Genomic DNA, 21,005 nt, shown 5'->3' with positions numbered 1-21,005 from the left:
ATCGAGTCGCCAAAGGAAATTCGAAGGATAGGTTTTCTGTTCACGATGCTGGGCATGAAACCAAAATTTACCCAGACACCAGGGTCAAAGAGGAGCTCAGAACTCACCTACAGAAGTAATCTGAAGTACAGTAGGTGAAATATTTAGGATTTTAAAAAAGGGCAGAAATGACCCCAAAGCATAACACGTACCTCATCACAGAGAACAAAAAAAAACGGGAATCTATCTGGTGATACTTCCTGAAGGAATTGAAGGCATTTCTCCTTTAAGAGCTTCACACACAACCATCAACAGCCTCTGAGTGAAGCCTGTATAGTAGACGGGGGTTGCACTGAGAATCCCGAGAGGCTGCGATTAGGTTACTACACATGTAAATCACCTCCGAGCAATATTCTTGCCAGCGACTGCATCGGAAGATTTTCCCAGCCACAAGATTAGAACAAATAAAACCATTTTGTTAAAGATTATATCTGCACAGAACATGCAATCCCAGAATAATACTTGTTCTATTTAGAATTGCAATTGCTAAATAGAACAGGAATTATAATAGCCAAGAAGATATCACAGATTGTCCGACATCGTGCCCGTATCCACCTGGGTTTGTGTGTGGAAATGAAATGATAAAACAGAGGACAGTGGTAACACTCACTGGTGTTTTCAAAATTATGAAGGGGACTGACAGGACTGATCATCCACTGTGGCAAAGAATTCAAGTAGCAGGGGGCATGAATTATAAAGGAAGTCAACAACAACAGCTTGCATTTATATAGCACCTATAACGTAGTGAAACGTCCAAAGGCGTTTCAAAGGAGCGTTATCAAACAAAATTTGACACCGAACCACATAAGGAGATATTAGGACAGGTGAACAAAAGCTTGTCCAAAGAGGTAGGTTTTAAGGAGCGAGTTAAAGGAGGAGAGAGAGGTGGAGAGGTTTAGGGAGGGAATTCCAGAGCTTAGGGCCGAGGCAGCTGAAGGAATGGCCACCAATGGTGGTGCTCAAGAGGCAAGAATTGGAGGAGCGAAGTGATCTCGGAGGGTTGTAGGGCTGGAGGGGGTTACAGAGATAGGGAGAGGCGAGGCCATGGAGGGATTTAAAATCAAGGATGAGAATTTTAAAATCGAGGCCTTGCCAGACGGGGCCCAATGTAGGTCAGCAAGCACAGGGGTGATGGGTGAATGGGACTTTGTGCGAGTTAGGATCCAGGCAGCAGTTTCGGATGAGCTCAAGTTTATGGAGGGTGGAAGATGGGAGGCCGGCCAGGAGAGTTAAGTCGAGAGATAACAAAGTCAGCCTGAATTTATTTTCGTTGCACAAAGAGAATAGATGTGTGGATATAGGAACATAGGAACAGGAGTAGGCCATTCAGCTCCTCGTGCCTGCTCCGCCATTTGATACGATCATGGCTGATCTGTGATCTAGCTCCATATCCCTTAATACCTTTGGTTGCCAAAAAGCTATCTATCTCAGATTTAAATTTAGCAATTGAGCTAGTATCAATTGCCTTTTGCGGAAGAGAGTTCCAAACTTCTACCACCCTTTGTGAGTAGAAATGTTTTCTAATCTCACTCCTGAAAGGTCTGGCTCTAATTTTTAGACTGTGCCCCTATGCCTTCATCTAAGTCGTTAATAAATATTGTGAATAATTGAGGCCCCAAGACAGATCCCTGCGGGATTCCACTGGTCACGTCCTGCCAATGTGAGTACTTACCCATTATCCCTACTCTCTGTCACCTTTCGCTCAGCCAATTTCCTAACCAAGTCCGTACTTTTCCCTCGATTCCATGGGCTTCTATCTTAGCTAACAGTCTCTTATGTGGGACCTCATCAAATGCCTTCTGGAAGTCCATATAAATAACATCCATTGACATTCCCCTGTCCACTACTTTAGTCACCCCTTCAAAAAATTCAATCAGGTTTGTCAGGCACGACCTACCTTTCACAAATCCATGCTGGCTCTCTCTGATTAACTGAAAATTCTCGAGGTGTTCAGTCACCCTATCCTTAATTATAGACTCCAGCATTTTCCCCACAACAGATGTTAGGCTAACTGGTCTATAATTCCCCGGTTTCCTTCTCTCTCCTTTCTTAAAAAGCGGAGTGACATGTGCAATTTTCCAGTCTAGAGGGACAGTTCCTGAATCTAGAGAACTTTGACAGGTCATTGAATTGGACGGTGTAAAAGGATTGAGGAGACAACAGGACGGACTTCTCTCATCAATGTGTCTTCAGCGAAATTAAAATCAAACCTCAATGAACCAAGAAATTCCATCAAAGACACAAGGGGCTGGATTTTCCCGCTTCCGATGGGATAGCAGTGGGGTGGGACTTCCCTCGTCCCTCTCGTTTTCCTGGGTAAGAGACAATGGCCATTGGCCATGTAGGGTAGGCTCCGGTCAGGATTTCCGCCACCAAGAGGGAGTCTGCCACTGTAGCAACCAAAGAGATGGATGGGAATTGAAAGGGGCCGAAGAGCCCCGAAGAGGAGAACAGAAAAGGCTCTGAGGCCTCAGCCAAGAACGAGGCTTTTAGATGGTGAGGCTCTGGGGCGTTAAAAAGGCGGAAGAGGAGGCCTTGACTAGGTCCTCTGTCTCTATTTGCAAACATCAGGCCTGGTACCACCACTACCCTGGTCCTACCGTCACCTTCCACCAGGTGGTACTTGTGAGCGACCATAAATTGGGGCTGACAGGAGGGACATGGGGTTTACCGCCTGGGCTCACGCATGAACATTGCCACTGGGTTGCTAGCGCCTGTAGAACTGAACCCCAGCAACAATCACGGAAAATTGGTGAAATGAAATTAGAATAAAATATTACAAAGGAATACTTTCTAGCCTGCATTACTGTTCCTCGCCCTTTTTCCGGAACTCTCCGGTGGGTACCAAACCAAAGAAGTCACACCTGGCCACGCTTTTATCACATCATTTGGCAACGTCTTGAAATACTTCACACACAATGAGATACTTTGCCGTGCAGTGACTGTTATTACATAGGCAAATGTGACAGCCATTTTGTACACAGCAAGATCCCACAAACAGCAATGAAATGAATGACTAGCTAATCTTGTAGGAATGTTGACCAGGACACTGGGAGAACGCCATGCTCTGTTTTTTTTTATTAGCATCTTTGGTGTCCATCTGAATTACCAGGATGCAGCCAGGGCCTCGGTTTAATGTCTCATCAGAACGGTGGTTTGTTTCAGGTGTGAGAGTGCTACCAACTGAGCCAAGCTGACACTTACTAAAAATAAAACTTACCGGTGTAGTTGCATGCAATTTGTAAAGGGTTGATGTTTCAAAATACAGATGGGGAATGAATGGCAGTAAGGTATGGATTAATAGCTCCCCGTACCTCTGATGGAGCTGCCACCATTGTCACCAGGAATCCAAGCCAAGGTAATGGAGGAGGCTGAGGTTCTTGACACAGTCAGACGAGGTTGGTCAGGTGGTACTAGGAAAGGGCAAATAAATCATCAATGAAATGATAGAATCTCATACTCCAAAATTATTATTTGAATCAAGTTTAACAGGGGACTTTATGGCACAGTGGGTTACGGAACTGTCTTTTTCATTTATGTGTCTTGGCTTTTCATCCAACCCAGGGGTAATGCACACAAGGCCAGAGTCAGAGAAATGAACAGCTTAACTATGAGGTTGCAGAAGAGTGCACTCCTACCTTGCACCAGGAGGTTGACGATGATGGTGTCGAAACCCCAGGTGTTTGTGGCCGTACAAGTATAATACCCAGAATCCTCTGCCTTGACCGAGCGAAGAAACAAGGTCCCATTGTTGAAGATCATTCTGTGGCCGTCAACTTGCACTGGGATAGCAGAGTCCTCACTGCAACAAACACAACCCTACTGTTAATCACGACACAAGATGGTGTTAGATTTCTGACTTGCTTCTTTTCAATTAAGATTTTTTCATTACAAGGCCATAATTCTTTAATTGTCTGTTGCAACATGGCCATAAGACATTCAGGAGCTCTCCTCGAAGTACAGATTATGTTTTGTTGTACAGTTCGCATTTCCTCTTTTTAATTTATTTTCACTCCTTTGTAGCAGGTGACCTAGACTTTGCTCTTATGGCTTGGGGAGGGAGGCCCAATTCTGCAAATGCTATTCTGTGACCAGTCCTTTGGGGGTCTGTAGGAATAACTGATTCTCTCTTTCTCTCTCGCCGTCTAAGTTTTCCGCCTGGAGGACATCTTTGGCCACCGCTCAGCTATCTCCCACAATGATATGTTCAGATCAGGACCTCAGCGGTCTGGGGAAATTGCAGGTGTGAGCTCTGTGGTGCTGTATTGCATTGCACCATCATGTTACTGCAATAGCAACAGCTTCATTTATCACAGCTCCGTAAAACCTTTATGGAAAAGTCCAGAGTTAATGTTGTTTGAATTTTTTAACACTTATATTCCTTCCGTCCCACTCCCTATTGTTAAACCATTTAAAATAAATGGGTTATTGCCTCCATTCAAATAGTAGAGAGAGGTCTATCATAAACACATTAAACATGCGGAGACTAATATCATGAACATTAATTTCAAGGTTATGGTATTCTGGTTGGTTGGGTGGTTATTATTTGTCAGACTGCATTGCTGTCCTGTTCCTTGTTATCATTTCCCTTCTCTCGATGAATATCATTAGATATCTGAGCAGCAAACATCTCCATGGCAACTGTCAATGCTGTTTGCCTGACTGGTCAATAAGATAGCGTCATTCTAAGGGACTGAGAGTCTTGTTACCATCTCCTCATTTCCAAAATGAGCTGTCTCACTGCACAGGCCCCCAAAGCTCAGCCTGGCTGCAAAACCTCCCAATCCAGTCCAGTCCAAACATCAGTTTTCCCAGTCAGGATCTGAATCCTTTCAGCTGCTGGTCCCAACACCCCACCCTTTTACCATTATGACTGGTGGGATGGACCTGGCAGCCCTTCAAAGCCCAGGAGGCTGGGATTCACAGATAAAAAGCACAAGACTGTTGCCATTCAGTGAGTATGCTTCACCTGTCTTTTGTCCACTTGATGGTAGGTCCTGGTTCACCTACAGCTCTACACAGTAACAATACGTCTCTCATCCAAGGAGTGGTCACTGTTCCTCCGAATGCAATAATCTTTGCTGGGGCTGTAATTCAAAACAGGTATACATTAAATATTCAACTCTACAGTGTACATCACAACACAATAAATAGGATAGTATATAGTTCACAATACCTAGGGCACTATATATAGTACAGTATACAGTGTACATTATATAGTGCAATATATACAGTGTACATTATATAGTGCAGTGTATACAGTTCACATTATATAGTGCACAATATATACTACAATATTCCATGTAGCATATAGTGCATAGTAGACAGCACAGTATATAATACAGTATGTAATGCATGGTACATTATACAGTATATGGTGCATAGTATATAGTAGTGTATAGAGTGTACAGTATATCACGTACAACATATAGTATAATATACAGTGCAGCGTATAGTGCACAGTATATAAGGATAGTATATAATACAGTATGTAATGCAGATTTTAAAAAACCCTCGGCCAATTTAAGGAAAAAGATCTGGAAAATTCCTCTCGGACCACATAAGACAATCAAAAACAGGTTCCAGGAGATCACAGTGGCCGTGAGGTACAAACCCAAGTGCCACCTACCTTGTGTATGCAGTGATATTTGCCGCAGTGACTGAAAATATCACTCCTCTGCAATTAATTAGAAAAGAAAACAGCAATGGATTCTGTGGAAGCTGCCATCTTAGCTGTGGTATAAACTTTCTGCTGTTCACCCAGATTAATTTATTCCCGCTCCAAAAGGTACTGACTGAGGTATTGTTCCACAGACAGTCCTCCAGCACCTTGCATTGTGCACGTGTGATATAGATAATGAGCGTCAGGGGGACTCCCAGTCGAGCCCCATCCTGCCCTCAATCAATGTCCAAACACATGCATCTGCCAAGCAGGGGGTCAAGGGAGCAGTAACCCTGCTGATTTTGCTCTGGAGGGCTGAAGCCAATTGCTGCCCTAGCTGAGATCTGCTAACTCAGTACAGACCAGGGATTAAACCCCAGACCTTCTGGCCTTCATTAGTAGGACTGTACAGCACAACATCAGGTGGTGCCTTTGCTCGCTAGGCCATCACCAGAGTTGCTACTGGAATTTCCAGCATGCAAGACTAATTCTTAAATGACGTTCTCATACACGGCTCCTTTCATCTCCCGCTGATACAAACGGCAAAGTCTTATCAATTAACAGCGTCTTCACTGATGTGTGAAGGGCGCAGGGGACTCCTGCCATCTCATAATTCGGACAAGTCTATTTGCAAACCCTTATTGTCGAGTGAAAATTTTACCCGACCCCCACACTCCAGGGACAGGCAGACTGAAGGCAGACTTCAAAGGGGAATCAAATTCCTATTGCTGCCGAGCTAACAAGCTACTGCATCAACTGCTCTTAATGAAGCACCCGAGCTTGAGAGGCAGAATGGTTGCGAGGGGAGCGGGGAGTGGGGAATTAGGGACACTGCTCACTGTTATCATTTACCAGATTCCTAGGTATCTCCTGGGTTAATAGCATTGAGAAGCATGCAAATTGACAATGCACTTTTGCACAAGACCGACTGAAAGACTTACTGATTGTACATGAAATGTGATATTGAAAAACAATATATATATAAAAAGGACCAATGCATTAAAAAAAACCATGAGATTATAGTGTGAGATGAGGATACCGACAGGAAAAAGAACACAGCCTTTACAGCATTAATCTTTGTATCTTCTCATCTCATTTTCTCCAAAAAGAAGTAGAAAGCAAAATATCGTAGATAAAACAGTCATTTCAGGTGTAGGCTCTTCTGATGAAATCCTTTCGATTTCTCTGTTTTTGTTTTATTAAAAAGAGGTTGGCTCGCTGTTAACCCTTTACATGAAGCTGCCAGAGTGCTATAATTACCACACAGTGCCACTTGGTTGAATGTGCTTGGGTGGTAATTCATGTTGATGCATTTAGTTCACAACAGACCCAGACATGACACGAGGAAACCCCCCAGTGGTGGAGAGCTTTGGGAATCACAGGTCCAAAGTCACCTGTTCCCACCCAAACATGCTACACTCACCACATGTCATCTCAAATTACTCATATGTACAGTATCTGAAAATGCATGATAGAGGGGACCGAAAAAGGAGGGAAACATAAAAAGGGAAGAGGAAGTACAACGTTAACAAGGCAGCTGATGTTTGCTGACGTACCCTTTGCTGCTGGCTCGACGGTGACTTTATGACTAATGTTCCCTCGGCCGGCCGATGTAACAGCTGCCACCCACAGCAGGTACTGCTGCCTGCGGTTCAGGTTCGGGATTCGGTAGTACAGGGTCTCCGGGGAAGCCTCGTATTCACTGGGAGCCTGTGAGGGAGAAACAGTCCATCAATCTCTGGCAACAGCACCAGGTGTGCTTGGCAGCGGTAAAATATAGACAGGTCAATGCCCTCGAGGGCATTGGGACTTGCGTGTCAAACCTCTAGGCCTGGAGCCCCACAATCTAACCACCCAGCTGTGCTTCAAGTATTGGAAAGTCGTAGGCCTAGTCCTCTTCCTTCATCCTCCGCCTCCAATACAGGGGGTCGTTTTCTAAGTACATGCCAGTAGTGGGTGATGCCTTGCCTGCTACAGGTGAGTATTGGAAAATCTCAGGGGCAGCGCCCGCTCCGGTTTTCCATCCATTGAAACCACGGCCAACACAACCACTGTTTTCCCGGTGTACTGCCTGCAGGCGACGGACCCTACCACCGGCAGAAAGTGACCCCTTATTAAACAACAACAACTTGTATCTATATAGTGCCTTTAATGTGGTAAAACATCCCGAGGCGCTTCACAGGAGCAATTATCAAACAAAATTTGACGCCGAGCCACATAAGGAGATATTAGAACGGGGGATCAAAAGTTTGGTTAAAGAGGTAGGTTTTCAGGACCGTTTTAAAGCGGGAGAGAGAGGTAAAGAAGTTTAAGGAGGGAATTCCAGAGCTTAGGGCCCAGGCAGCTGAAGGCACGGCCGCCAATGGTGGAGCGATGAAAACTGGGGATGCGCAAGAGGCAAAAATTGGAGGAGTGCAGAGATCTCGCTGTTACAGAGATAGAGAGGGGCGAGGCCATGGAGGGATTTGAAAACAAGGATGAGAATTTTAGAATCGAGGCGTTGCCGGACCGGGAACCAATATAGGTCAGTGAGCACAGGGGGGTGATGGGAGAACAGGGCTTGGTGTGAGTTAGGGTACGGGGCAGCAGAGTTTTGGATGAGCTCAAATTTACGGAGGGTGGAAGGTGGGAGGCCGGCCAGGAGAGCGTCACCTCAGTAGTGATGATCTGCTGGGTTTGCTTCACAAGGGTGAAAGACCCATAATTCCTGAGCCTATAGGTTTCACCAGTGAGTTAAAGGGGGGCACTGCCTTCACGAAGAAGCAGTGGGACAGGTGTCTTTTCATTTGCTTGGGGAGGGAACACCACCATTGTCGCCAAGCAAGCGAGGTGATGCAATTTATGTCATCATGTTGTGTATTTGCAACAAATGAAAGGTTTGCCAGTTAATTTTTCATGATCATACGGCCCCTTTAAATAATACCCAGAAACTCACTGCTACTGGCAAGATAGCCTGTTAAAGGTCCTTACGCTAGAAAGTCAGCAACATTTTCTCAAACTTTGAAGCTGTTTAACTTTGTTGGGCCTTCTTTGTCTGTTTAACACACTCATGGTTGTGGTTTCCATGCCGACCAGGCTCCCTCCTGTTACCATTGGTGTTGCTTTCTTCCTATGACATCACCGTGAGGCTGCTCAGCATTCCGAGGTCGGTCATGTGAGGCGTTTAATGGTCATGAAGGAGGGTGGGACGGGCTCATTTTTATAGGGACATATTTCTTGTTCATTGCCTTTGCTGTGAATAGAAGATGCTACTGTCTACCCTGCAAATATTATGCATGTGGACAGTGTGAATGCTGAACGTACATATACCCTACAGTGGAAAAGGAACGAGATCTGGGTGTTCCAGTGCACAGATCGCTAAAGGTTCATGACTAATGCCGTGAAGCAATAGCTAGAGCGAATAGGGGATTGGCTTAGGTTTTATTTGTTTTTTCTCCGCCTCTCCCAGAAGATCACATGGCTTTCAGGTGGGGTGAGGAGTCTATATATTGTGATGCCCAAGGCATTGCAGTCGTGTGGGACAGGCTGGATGGACCAGAGGGCCTTTTCCTGCCCGTCATTGTTCATGTGTTTGTAAATCACTTTGGAGGTGTCTGGAAGCAGCCAGATGCCTCAGAAGAAGGAGCTACTTTATCAGCAGATTTCTTCCTGAATCCCCCCCTCAACTCAGAACCCCACAAGAACCAGACTGGTGCCCTCAGTAGTGAAGCATCCAGAAGATGGGAGTCTGAAAACTTTCAATCAGACCCCCGCAGCAGGACGAGAAAATCCAGGATGGATATAAATGGAGGAGAAACGGGAAACGAAACAGGCAGCGATCATTTTTTTTCTGTTTTTAAAAAAAACTGTCCTGTACGACACCCAAAAGAAGTGAACTAACTTCAATCAAAATTAATCTTTTCCATTATCAGATTTAAAAAGGTGGCTCTGACAGTATCCCAATTACGCACCTATCGTTCCATCGATTCTGGTTTCACGTTTACAAACCATTTTCCTACAAGGGAACCGGAAAAAAAAAAGTCGCGTTCTTTAGTAACCTGGAACCCTGGCCCTACGGTCCACCGATAAGGGGACAGGAGGTCTACAAATTGCTACTTATCAAAAGCCCTGTTTCAAATTCATTTCAATATCTGAGCTGAGCGTTGCCATGGAGATGTAATCTGCTCATCAAAGCGGCTGGTTAAAACCGTGGGGATCTGATACTGTTATTTGCTGGCATGTTGTCAAAGCTGCCTTGAAAAATCTACAATAACATTGGGCACAAGACTTGTAATTTTCGAGAGAATACATTAGAGCAAAAACCCCCTCTGTCACTTTGGCCTGCAGTCACAATAGAATTTTAAATGCGACTGCCTCAGAAAAGAAAGTATGTAAAAGGTTGACAAGAGCCTCACTGTCCCTCGAATGCACCGATAGCAACCATTCTTTCACAGCAGGGAGACTGCAGTTTGCAACGTTCAATATGATTGTTCTGTCACTGACTGCATAGTTCCTGAATGAAGATCTAGTGAGGTTGAGATCGCAAGCTGGAGGAAAATTGTATTAAGGTTGCACCTTGGCAGTCCGCCATGCCAGGGAACGGCAGGTAATGGACTTGGGTCCATGATTTTCCAATAAGGTGAGTTCTTGTTGTGCGGGAGGCAAATTAGGGTTGCCAACCCTCCAGGATTGTCCTGGAGTCTCCAGGAATTGAAGATTAATCTCTAGTATACTGCTCTGAGCAATCCTGGAGAAAAATCAAAGGGGCATTAAAAGAAATTGTGAGGTTTTTTTCATTTTCTTTGAAAACTTTAGTTTATTAGTCATAACAATATTGGAGATGGTGGGGGCGGAAGGCTGTATGACTGACAGTCAAGAATCATCCAATCGGGTAATGAAGAGTCTGTTTGCTTTCCAATTGGCCATGGAAAGGCAGTTCGCCGTGAGGATGGACGTGTCAGGCGACCGATGGCGGGAGTGGAGGGGTGGGGGCGCTGTCAGGGGTGGGAGGTCATGTGACAAAACCTCCAGGAATACGTCCATCCAGAGTTGGCGAGCCTAAGACAAAAGGGCGGGTCCAACATTGAGCAGACTGGCAGGCACTTTCCGATATTAATGGTGGATCACACCTAGCTGATCGGGCAGACAGCAAGATAGGAACATAGACCATGGCCTGGAGGGGATTCAGCAATCCTCCCTTTCAGGCTGAGGAATGGGCACACAATGAGAGGAAGAAGATGGCTCAGAAAGAATGATTAAAAAAAAAAGCAGGACAAACTTCTATGATTCTATTTGGGACTAGCTTAGTGGTATAAACTGGGCGACATGGACATGTTGGGCCGAAGGGCCTGTTTCCATGTTGTAACTTCTATGATTCTATATTATTCGGTCCGTACTACTGATGATGTTTGTTGACTTTCCACCTATTGCCAGCATTTCTAAGCTGCTGTACTCACTCCCCTTCCCATGTAAACAGTGTCCCTTTAACACCCCTTTTTACATTGTGCCACATGGCGGATCCCTGGTGCCATCAATAAAAATGCAGCAGAGACTGTGAGCAACCATTTAGAAATGGGGGTGGGGTGGGGAGGGAGGGAACTGGCCCACTTCTTACGCTGGCTCCAACATTTCTAAGGAAGCCAAATATTCGCATTTCAAAAACACTCTGACCAATAAAAGTTAATCAGAATTCCCCGTGCGGTAGGAAAAAGCAGGCTTTATCATTATACGTCAAATTAATCCAAACCATTTATAAGTTTTATTGTACTTTTCTGAATTTTTCTGTACTTTGGTAATAGTAGTGATTATATTACTGGATTAATAATCCAGAAAGCGTGATGTTCAAATCCCACCGTGGCAGTTTGAGAATTTGAATTCAGTTTAAAAGATCTGGAAATAAAAAAGTTGGCGTCAGTAAAAGTGACCATGAATCTGTTGGATTGTCGTAAAAACCCAACTGGTTCATTGATGTCCTTTAGGGAAGGAAACCTGCCGTCCTTACCCGGTCTAGTCTATACGTGACTCCAGTCTCACACCAACATGGTTGACTCTTAATTGCCCTCTGAAGCGGCCTAGCAATCCATTCAGTAGTATAAGGGCAACTAGTGATGGGCAATAAATGCCAGCCTTACCAGCGATGCCCACATCTCAAGGATGAATAAAGAGGTTTCTGCGCTTGCTCAATAGACACCCCCCCATGGCTGTAACACACCCTCTCACATGATGCTCCTGCATCAGCATATGGTCCAGACCTGCCTTACTCCCATAAAGAAAATGCTAATCACAACTGACTCTGTGAGGACTGCGTTTTTGTAGCATGAACATTAGCGGGTAAAGAAAAGCAGAGACGTGGGAAGGGATGGCCACCCCAGGCTGCACCTATACACCGATGACAGTGCAATAACTTGCATTTATTTACATATAGGCCAGGCCGGGTAAGGACATTAATGAACCAGTTGGGTTTTCACAACAATCCGACAGCTTCAAGGCGCTTCACGGGAACGTTATCAGACAAAAAATTGACACCGAGCCAAAGAAGGCAACATTAGGCTAGGTGACCAAATGCTTGGTCAAAGAGATAGACTTTAAGGGCCATCTTAAAGGAGGAGAGAGAGGTGGAGGGGCAAAGAGGTTTGCGAAGGAAATTCCAGTGCTTAGGGCCTAGGCAGCTGAAGGCACAGCTGCCAATGGTGGTACCGACATTGGGAAAAGCCATGAGAATAGGGCACTAGGTTGCTTTGCTGTGAAGGTCAAGGCACACTTGCGGGACTGAAGATGCTACATTGCTAACAGTAACAGATTACGTTGTACTAAGTAACTCCACACACCGGGGAGGAGGTTCAATTTTCCAAACTGCTCGCTGCACTAGAAACCGCCATATTGTTCCCTGGGCCAAATGTAAACAGAATCAGGTGTAATTGGCCAGATTCCCTACACCTTGGCCTCGAATGGGTGGAAATCTATCTGCTGCCATGTGATCAGTGGATATCACAATTGAGGTTCCCACGTCCCCATTTAACCTCATTCTGCACACCTCAGCTTGCCAACCTGCAAACTTCTATGGCAGGACACTTTGCCAAGTGACAGTGCCCCTTTAAACATCACCACCCTCTGCCTGCAGCACCGTACCCCTGACTGGAAACAGTCAGTCAGTCACTGTTAACAGAGGATTGTTGAAGCTGCATTGATTAGTGATTTATAAATGAGTGCATGGCTGTACTATCCTACCTGCTGAAGCATTTCTGGGGAAAGCAAAATATCTGCATTACAAAGCGCTCTCCCCGATAATGACCACATCATTGCTGGCATCAGAATATACTACAGCATAATAAGGAGCGTTTAACAATTTAACTATCCAATTTCAAATTTACTCTAAATCCTTCTGAAGTTTTACTGTGGAATATTTTTTTGCTGCATATTTCCGATTTTCCTGGGATTTGCTTTGCAGACTTAGACATTTTCTTCATGGACAAAGTAAAATGGCCACAGACAATGCCCAAACTGACCCAGTAACAAACGGCTTGTTGTAAGGTTAGTCACTCACTGATGAAGATTAGATGAACAGTGAAGACCCACAGTACAGGACACCACCAAGATTGAAAACAGCAGCAAAGATGAAGAAGTAATGTTAAGCTGACACCAAGCTTTGGTTTTTAAAAGCCTGTAGATTGGGGGAGAAAGGGAAGACTGAGGAAGGCAGGAGTTACACAGTTTTCAGGTCCTAGGAAAGAATGAATTGAAGTAGGAAACTAGTTGAAGAGTCTTCATTGCAACATACCGGGAACGTAGGGAGGAGGAAGGACATGTAGGATGGCACTTTTGCAGCTTGGCAGGGACGGGAAAGAAAAGTAGAGAGGAACAATGCTCATTATGGCACCCGCAAAATATAAACAAGAGAGAGGTTGGGGGCTAAAGGTAAGAGAGAGCCTTCAGACAAGCTACTTCTTGCATCCCACCCAGAAGTGTGAGGGATATGCTGAAGAGCCTCCCTAGGGATGATCGCACTACGCAAGTCTTGTACTGTCTTGGGCCTTATAGGGGATGAAGAGCTGTTGAGGAGAAAAGAAGTCTTTGGCATGTATGAAGACCCTGAGCTTGGTGAAAATGTGTGAACTACATTTAAGATGAGGGGAGATAATGAAATAGAGAATGTCGATTGTTGTAGATGAATTAAGGGAGGAACTTTCAATGATAAGGGCTGGACTTGTAAGAGACACGAAGGAAGGAAAGACAGACTCGAGTTCTACGGAGAATTAAAAGTTTCCCAGTAAACATTTGATCTGCAATAACAGAGTTTATCAGAACAAAGTTCGACTGGACGGTTAAATGATTTTTAATTTCCTGGTGTCCTCAGGGGCACACTGCTGATTATTTAATGTTACCGGGGTTTTTCTCTCCCGCCTACTTACTGGCTGCCCAGACCCGGGGCTCGAACAAAAGATGGTGTATTTGCGGATGATTCCATTCGGTTTAGTAGGGGGGAGCCAGGACACCACCACGCTGCTGGCTGAAGAGGGGACGGCTTTGATTCCTGCAGGAGGTCCTGGGACTGAAACAAAGAACAGACATAGCATGAAGTAAGCAAAAGCAGCTTTAATAACTTTTAGTCAAACTCCTTATTAGTTCCTGGAACACAAAACAGCATGTGCCACAAAAGTCTGTCTTTTCAAAACCAAAGTGTTTCATGTAATGTCCAAAGCAAATTGAAAAGCATATTCGCCAAAGTTCTTACTGATTATTTGTTTTCACAGAGGCCGAAACAGGCATTTCATTATGTAGAAATCTGAAAGAAAATATAGTGAATATCTCCCAAAGTACAGCATATATTATAATATCTACAGACAAGGGCAAACAGGATGTATTGTTACAGAGGGCAAGGAAAAACAAAGCATTTTAAAATATATTACAGAACAATGACTGTCCTTGTATATGTAAAAAACCATTAACCTGCTGAATAAACAGGAACTCTGTGTAGTTACATGGCGAATTATCTTTACATAGGAGCAGCAGTAGGCCCTTCAGCCCCTCGAGCCTGTTCCGCCATTCAATTAGATCACAGCTGATCTGTACCTCAGCTCCATTTACCTGACTGCTCCATATCCCATGATATCCTTACCTAATAAAAATGTCAATCTCGGTTTTGAAAATTTCACTTGACTCAGCACCCATAGCCTTTTGGGGGAGAGAGTTCCAGATTTCCAGTAACCTTTGTGTGAAAAAGTGCTTCCTGATTTCACTTCAGAATGGCCAAGCTCTAATTTTAAGGTCATGCCCTCTTGTTCTGGATTCTCTCACCGAAGGAAATAGCTTCTCTGTATCCACCCTGCCAAATCCCCTTATCATTTTAAACACTTTGACTAAATCACCTCTCAACCTTCCAAACTCAAGGGAATATAAGCCAAGTTCATTCAACCTGGCCTCATAATTTAACCCTTTAAGCCCTGCCATAATTCTGGTGAATCTGCACTGTGCCCCCTCCAAGGCCAATATATCCATCCTGAGGCGTGGAGCCCAGAACTGAACACAGTACTGCAGATGGGGTCTGACCAAGGCTCTGTATTACTGAAACATCACTTCCTCCCCTTTGTATTCAAGCCCCCTTGAGATAAAGGCCAATGTTCCATTAGCCTTTCTCGATCACCTTTTGTACCTGGTGATGGTACAAATCACCACTAAAGGCTATAGTGATTTGGGTGCCCGTGGAATAACAGCAACTCTGTATAGTTATACAGTGACGAACCCTCATCCTGTTCAATAAACATGAACTTCATATAGTTACATAGTGAAGAACCTGATCCAAAATGAATAAAGAGGAGTCGTGAGTAACCTTTAACCTATTGAATAGACAGGAACTCTGTTTAATCAGCAAAACAAATACCTTGACTGCTGCTTTAAGAGTTAACAATTCATCTGTTGAGAAAGAGCAGAGTCCATCTCCGTTAAATTCTTTCCTGTCATATATATTTAGAAACATTTATTGGCTTTTAATGGCTGGCAATCCTCAGACTCACACAGCCAGCTTATCTTCGGAATACCCAAATGTGCCATCATGCCTCCTCTTTATACCTGCTGTCGTCAGCAAAACTGGAACCTCTAGACAGCTGGAGGAGCTCAGAACATTCTAGACCCTTCCAAGAGGACGAGGACATGAGACGTCTTTCAAATTGGGTACAAATCATTCTCTCCTTGATGTCAGCACTGCAATGTTATTCTGCTCTTACAATCTCCAGAGTAAATAAGACAGTATTATATGAGTCTGCGAGAAGGAGAATGCACTTCAAGAGTATTTGTGCCATTTTTAAAGGGGCAGCATCTTTGGAAAAAAATGGTAAACATTGCTTATAAACAAGTTGCGAAATGGCATAAATTGCCTCAGGATATAGCCTTGTCTATATGTTGTTCTTTTTGTTTTATTCGTTCATGGGATGTGGGCGTCGCTGGCAAGGCCAGCATTTATTGCCCATCCCTAATTGCCCTTGAGAAGGTGGTGATGAGCCGCCTTCTTAACTGGCTTGCTGGGCCATTAAGAATCAACCATTGTTGTGAGTCTAGAGTCACATATAGGCCAGACCGGGTAAGGATGGCAGGTTTCCTTCCCTAAAGGGCATTAGTGAACCAGATGGATTTTTACAACAATCCGGTGGTTTCGTGGCCACCGTTACTAATACTAGTTTTTTTTAATTCCAGATTTTATTTAATTGAATTTAAATTCCCCAGCTGCCGTGGAGGGATTTGAACTCATGACTCCGGATTACTAGTCCAGTAACATAACCACTATGCTACCGTAGCCTTCAATGTACATCAAACAACAATTCACTTGTCACTCACAGGAGGTTAACTTGCTGTTGGCTATGGGATACCATTTTTTATAACGTTGCTGCTTTGGAGGAACTTATAGGTTCCCCTCCCCCCCAAAGAAGACGATCAACATGTTGACTGTCACTTTTCAGGAAAAGAAAAAGTGGAATCAAGAGGCAATGGCTGGTGCTGTAGAAACAGTGGGTTAGACACTGGTCGTTCATCTCTTGGACCTGGGTTCAAATCCAGCCCAGGCTGATGGGGTGAAACTTTCTGTAGCTTCTTGACTGTAATGAGTTCCTGTAACAAGTTCTATACAATATATGTTTGGGAAGTTTCAATCAAACCCTTAGTGGACAGTGGAGTGCCCCAGAGACCTGTGTTTGAACCTATTTATTTTCCATTATTTTCTACATTACAACAGTACTTCAAAGTACTTCATTGGCTGTAAAGCGCTTTGGGATATCCTGAGGTCATGAAAGGCATGTATAAAAATGAAAGTTCTTTCTTACTTCCGTTATTTAAATAACTTGGAAATTGACGCAATGGGAATGATTTTGAAGCAGACATAGAAAACGATGCCCGTAGTTTGGAATATGTTCAGTGCAAAGCTTACTGACATCTCATGACAGAAATTGCAGCCCTCGTGCCACTTGGCTGTTACCTTTCCTGCACAAATCCCACCACGAGTTATCCCAAGTTTATCTTGGGCTTCCCAACTTTAATGCATGTGCTACTCTTCCTCATTACCATCGGCTTTCAGTTAGATGGGTTGGGAATAGAACAGGTGTGAATAGAACTGATGTGAATCCTGCATCTGCAGAGGGAGAAAACAAGCTTTACGTGACACTTTGGTTACTTTTGGGCCTAGTGAGTAGAACTGAACTGAAATTGGGCTAACTTGGGATCTGAAAGTGTCGACATCTAGTCTAGTTGTGGGAAGGAGCAAAGAGGTAATGACTCTTCCATTCCCTTTAAGAATTGCACCAATTTTTCATCGGCGTTTACTAGAATGATTCCAGGGATGAGCGACTTTAGTTACGTGGATAGACCGGAGAAGCTGGAGTTGTTCTCCTTGGAGCAGAGATGGTTGCGAGGACATTTGATAGAGGTGTTCAAAATCATGAAGGGTCTATGTAAGGAATCTTACAACACCAGGTTATAGTCCAACAGTTTTATTTGAAAATCACAAGCTTTCCGAGCTTACCTCCTTCGTCAGGTGAGTGAGTGAAGGGTTCTAAACCCTTCACTCACTCACCTGACGAAGGAGGTAAGCTCCGAAAGCTTGTGATTTTCAAATAAAACTGTTGGACTATAACCTGGTGTTGTAAGATTCCTTACATTTGTCCACCCCAGTCCATCACCAGCATCTCCACATCATGAAGGGTCTAGATAGAGTAGATAGAGAGAAATTGTTCCCATTGGCAGAAGGGTCAAGAACCAAAGGACACAGATGTAAGGTGATTGGCAAAAGAACCAAAGGTGACATGAGGAAAAACTTTTTTTACACAGCGAGTGGTTAGGATGTGGAATGCACTGCCCGAGGGGGCGGTGGAGGCAGATTCAATCATGGCCTTCAAAATGAAACTGGATAAGTCCTTGAAAGGAAAAAAATTGCAGGGCTATGGGGAAAGGGTGGGGGAGTGGGACTAGCTGGATTGCTCTTGCATAGAGCCAGCACGGACTCGTTGGGCCAAATGGCCTCCTTCCGTGCTGTAACCTTTCTATGATTCTATCTGCTAACTCGCCGTTCACCCTCACAATGCAAACTCTCGTCTCCCTCGATCTGACAACTGTCTTCATCTTTACTGAAGTAATGCTGAAAAAATTAAAATGGAAACTATATCTATGGGCGAAAGGTCACTTCTGTGTCCACTTCAGGAACCTTTACGGTTCCAGAGTGGTTGAGAAAGCTTAACCTGTTCCCAATGGAAAACAAGAATTTCCTTTTTGTGGGGAAGGAGCGAAGAGGGAAATAACACTTCCATTCCCCTTTAAGAACTGCACCATTTTTTCATTAAAAATCCAGTGAGGACTTTATAGAGTTGACGACCCTATTAAAGAAAAAGAGAGCTGACAGTGTAATAGACTGGATGAGCATTTTAATCAGATTTGGCCAATTCTTACTCTCAGGTTATTATGTTCAGAAGTATGAACCAGACAGCTCAAGAAAGATTAAGGGTGGGGGGGGTTGGTAGAAGAGGAAGAAACGGGCCATTGTTTCTTTAAGTGATCTGATAATTAATATGAAAATGACAGATGACGAGACAGCAGTGACCATCATTTCCAGTTAGGCCGCCCAAATCCTACCACATCGCAGTTTCGTTGGATATTGAATTCTGAGAAGCTTACAGGTATTAAGCAATGTTTCTTGATGGGGGGAGGAGGCTGGGGGCAGCAGTGGGGGGGGTGGGGGGTAGAAAAAGAGAGACATTACAGGCAGCCAAGAGCTTAAGCCTCCATTTTTCAGCATTATATCCTTAATGTGAAAGCATTACGATTGGACCGATAAAGATACATTCTAATATTTAAGACTGCCAGGGGCTACATCATCACAATTTAATCCATGTTCAAAGTTAATCCACATTCTCTGCACCTGTTTAGAATGGCAGGGTTCAAATAAGAACCTATGTACGTAGATTAATCTGTGACAAATGCCCCTTAGGCCCTCGGCACAAATCCCTTATTTCTTCATAAAAATTGCATAAATGCAGCACCACTTATTTGATTTCGAACTTCAGGCTATTCTATTTTCAGCACAAGCTACAGATTTTATGTGAAATATTCAAACGATAAATTACTGAATAATTGGGCCTGCATTATGGCTGCTAGGAGATGTGACTCAAATTATTGGCAGTGGCCATTTTTTTTAATAACAATTATGTGGCGGTTTATGTGTGCTCTACCCCTGACTAATGGCCATAATTTTCATATTAACGAGCTCTTCTTTAACTGTGTTCATGGCCTGCATTCAGTTGATAGGTGTTTGAGTTCTCTATCATTAAGCATCATCAGAAAGGATGCAAAAGCAGGAAAAGTAGTTTTTTTTTTATAAATGGGCTAATTTTTTCTGTCCTTCTCTCCTGAAGAACCGACAAACTCATACTGTGGCTCCATGAGCACCTGATGCCCCCTGAAACCTCATGAAAGTGGCCATTCTTCATGTGTACGGGCATCACAGTCAGACCTGATTTGTACGCATGAGCCGTCTGGTAGGGGGCACTGGATAGCGATCAGGAGTTGGAAAGCTGGTTGATATTTCCCCTTCCCTGTCCAATTTTAGCTCCAGCCGAGATCAGCACGGAGCGAGATTCGATGACGAATGCTACCTTTACCTACTAGGCCATCGGGCGAGCCCAAGAATCAACTCTTAGTCCAAACTTGATGAAAACCCAAGGCCATCCGGTGACGTAGAAACCGCCATAAGTCACATGTATCGAACAATTAGAGGTTATTTCCATTATTAACAGTGATGCCCTCGTAGGGACTCTGCTGGTTGAACCCTGAGACCTGCAGTACTGATATGTCTTAAGAACTTGTTTTTTTGATTTATTCGTTCATGGGATGTGGGCGTCGCTGGCGAGGCCGGCATTTATTGCCCATCCCTAATTGCCCTTGAGAAGGTGGTGGTGAGCCGCCTTCTTGAACCGCTGCAGTCCGTGTGGTGACGGTTCTCCCACAGTGCTGTTAGGAAGGGAGTTCTAGGATTTTGACCCAGCAACGATGAAGGAACAGCGATATATTTCCAAGTCGGGATGGTGTGTGACTTGGAGGGGAACGTGCAGGTGGTGTTGTTCCCATGTATCTGCTGCTCTTGTCCTTCTAGGTGGTAGAAGTCCTGGGTTTGGGAGGTGCTGTCAAAGAAGCCTTGGCGAGTTGCTGTAGTGCATCCTGTGGATGGTACACACTGCGGCCACAGTGCGCCGGTGGTGGAGGGAGTGAATGTTTAGGGTGGTGGATGGGGTGCAAATCAAGCAGGCTACTTTGTCCTGGATGGTGTTGAGCTTCTTGAGTGTTATTGGAGCTGCACTCATCCAGGCAAGTGGAGAGTATTCCATCACACTCCTGACTTGTGCCTTGTAGATGGTGGAAAGGCTTTGGGGAGTTAGGAGATGAGTCACTCACCGCAGAATACCCAGCTTCTGACCTGCTCTTGTAGCCACAGTATTTATATGACTGGTCCAGTTAAGTTTCTGGTCAATGATGACCTCCAGGATGTTGATGGTGGGGGGTTTCGGAGATGGTAATGCCGTTGAATGTCATGGGGAGGTGGTGAGACTCTTTCTTGTTGGAGATGGTCATTGCCTGGCACTTGTCTGGCGCTAATGTTACTTGCCACTTATGAGCCCAAGCCTGGATGTTGTCCAGGTCTTGCTGCATGCGGGCACGGACTGCTTCATTATCTGAGGGGTTGCGAATCATTAAAATCCAGCTGTACACCCAATGGCAATGATGGCAATATCCAGAAGCTGGTATCAGGTAAACACGCAATCAGGTTCCTTCCATGGTAGAATAGCTTGCTAACACT

The 21,005-nt window shown here is 44.4% G+C and overlaps 1 protein-coding gene across 1 annotated transcript in view; it reads right to left on the bottom strand.

Annotated features, from left to right (window-relative positions):
• The window catches only part of dscaml1 (Down syndrome cell adhesion molecule like 1), a 412,483-nt gene that overhangs the window by 44,183 nt on the left and 347,295 nt on the right, over positions 1–21,005 (bottom strand). The window contains exons 20-24 of the mRNA XM_067970940.1: positions 14,089–14,228; positions 7,258–7,411; positions 5,009–5,126; positions 3,678–3,841; positions 3,354–3,452 (exon numbers count right to left, since the gene is read on the bottom strand). Of these exons, the coding sequence (XP_067827041.1) occupies positions 3,354–3,452; positions 3,678–3,841; positions 5,009–5,126; positions 7,258–7,411; positions 14,089–14,228 (675 nt within the window). The remainder of the gene's footprint in view (positions 1–3,353; positions 3,453–3,677; positions 3,842–5,008; positions 5,127–7,257; positions 7,412–14,088; positions 14,229–21,005) is intronic.

This window comes from Heptranchias perlo, chromosome 33, assembly GCF_035084215.1.
Source record: "Heptranchias perlo isolate sHepPer1 chromosome 33, sHepPer1.hap1, whole genome shotgun sequence".
In the NCBI taxonomy this organism is placed as follows: domain Eukaryota; kingdom Metazoa; phylum Chordata; class Chondrichthyes; order Hexanchiformes; family Hexanchidae; genus Heptranchias; species Heptranchias perlo.
This window is presented reverse-complemented; position numbering and strand designations above follow the sequence as displayed.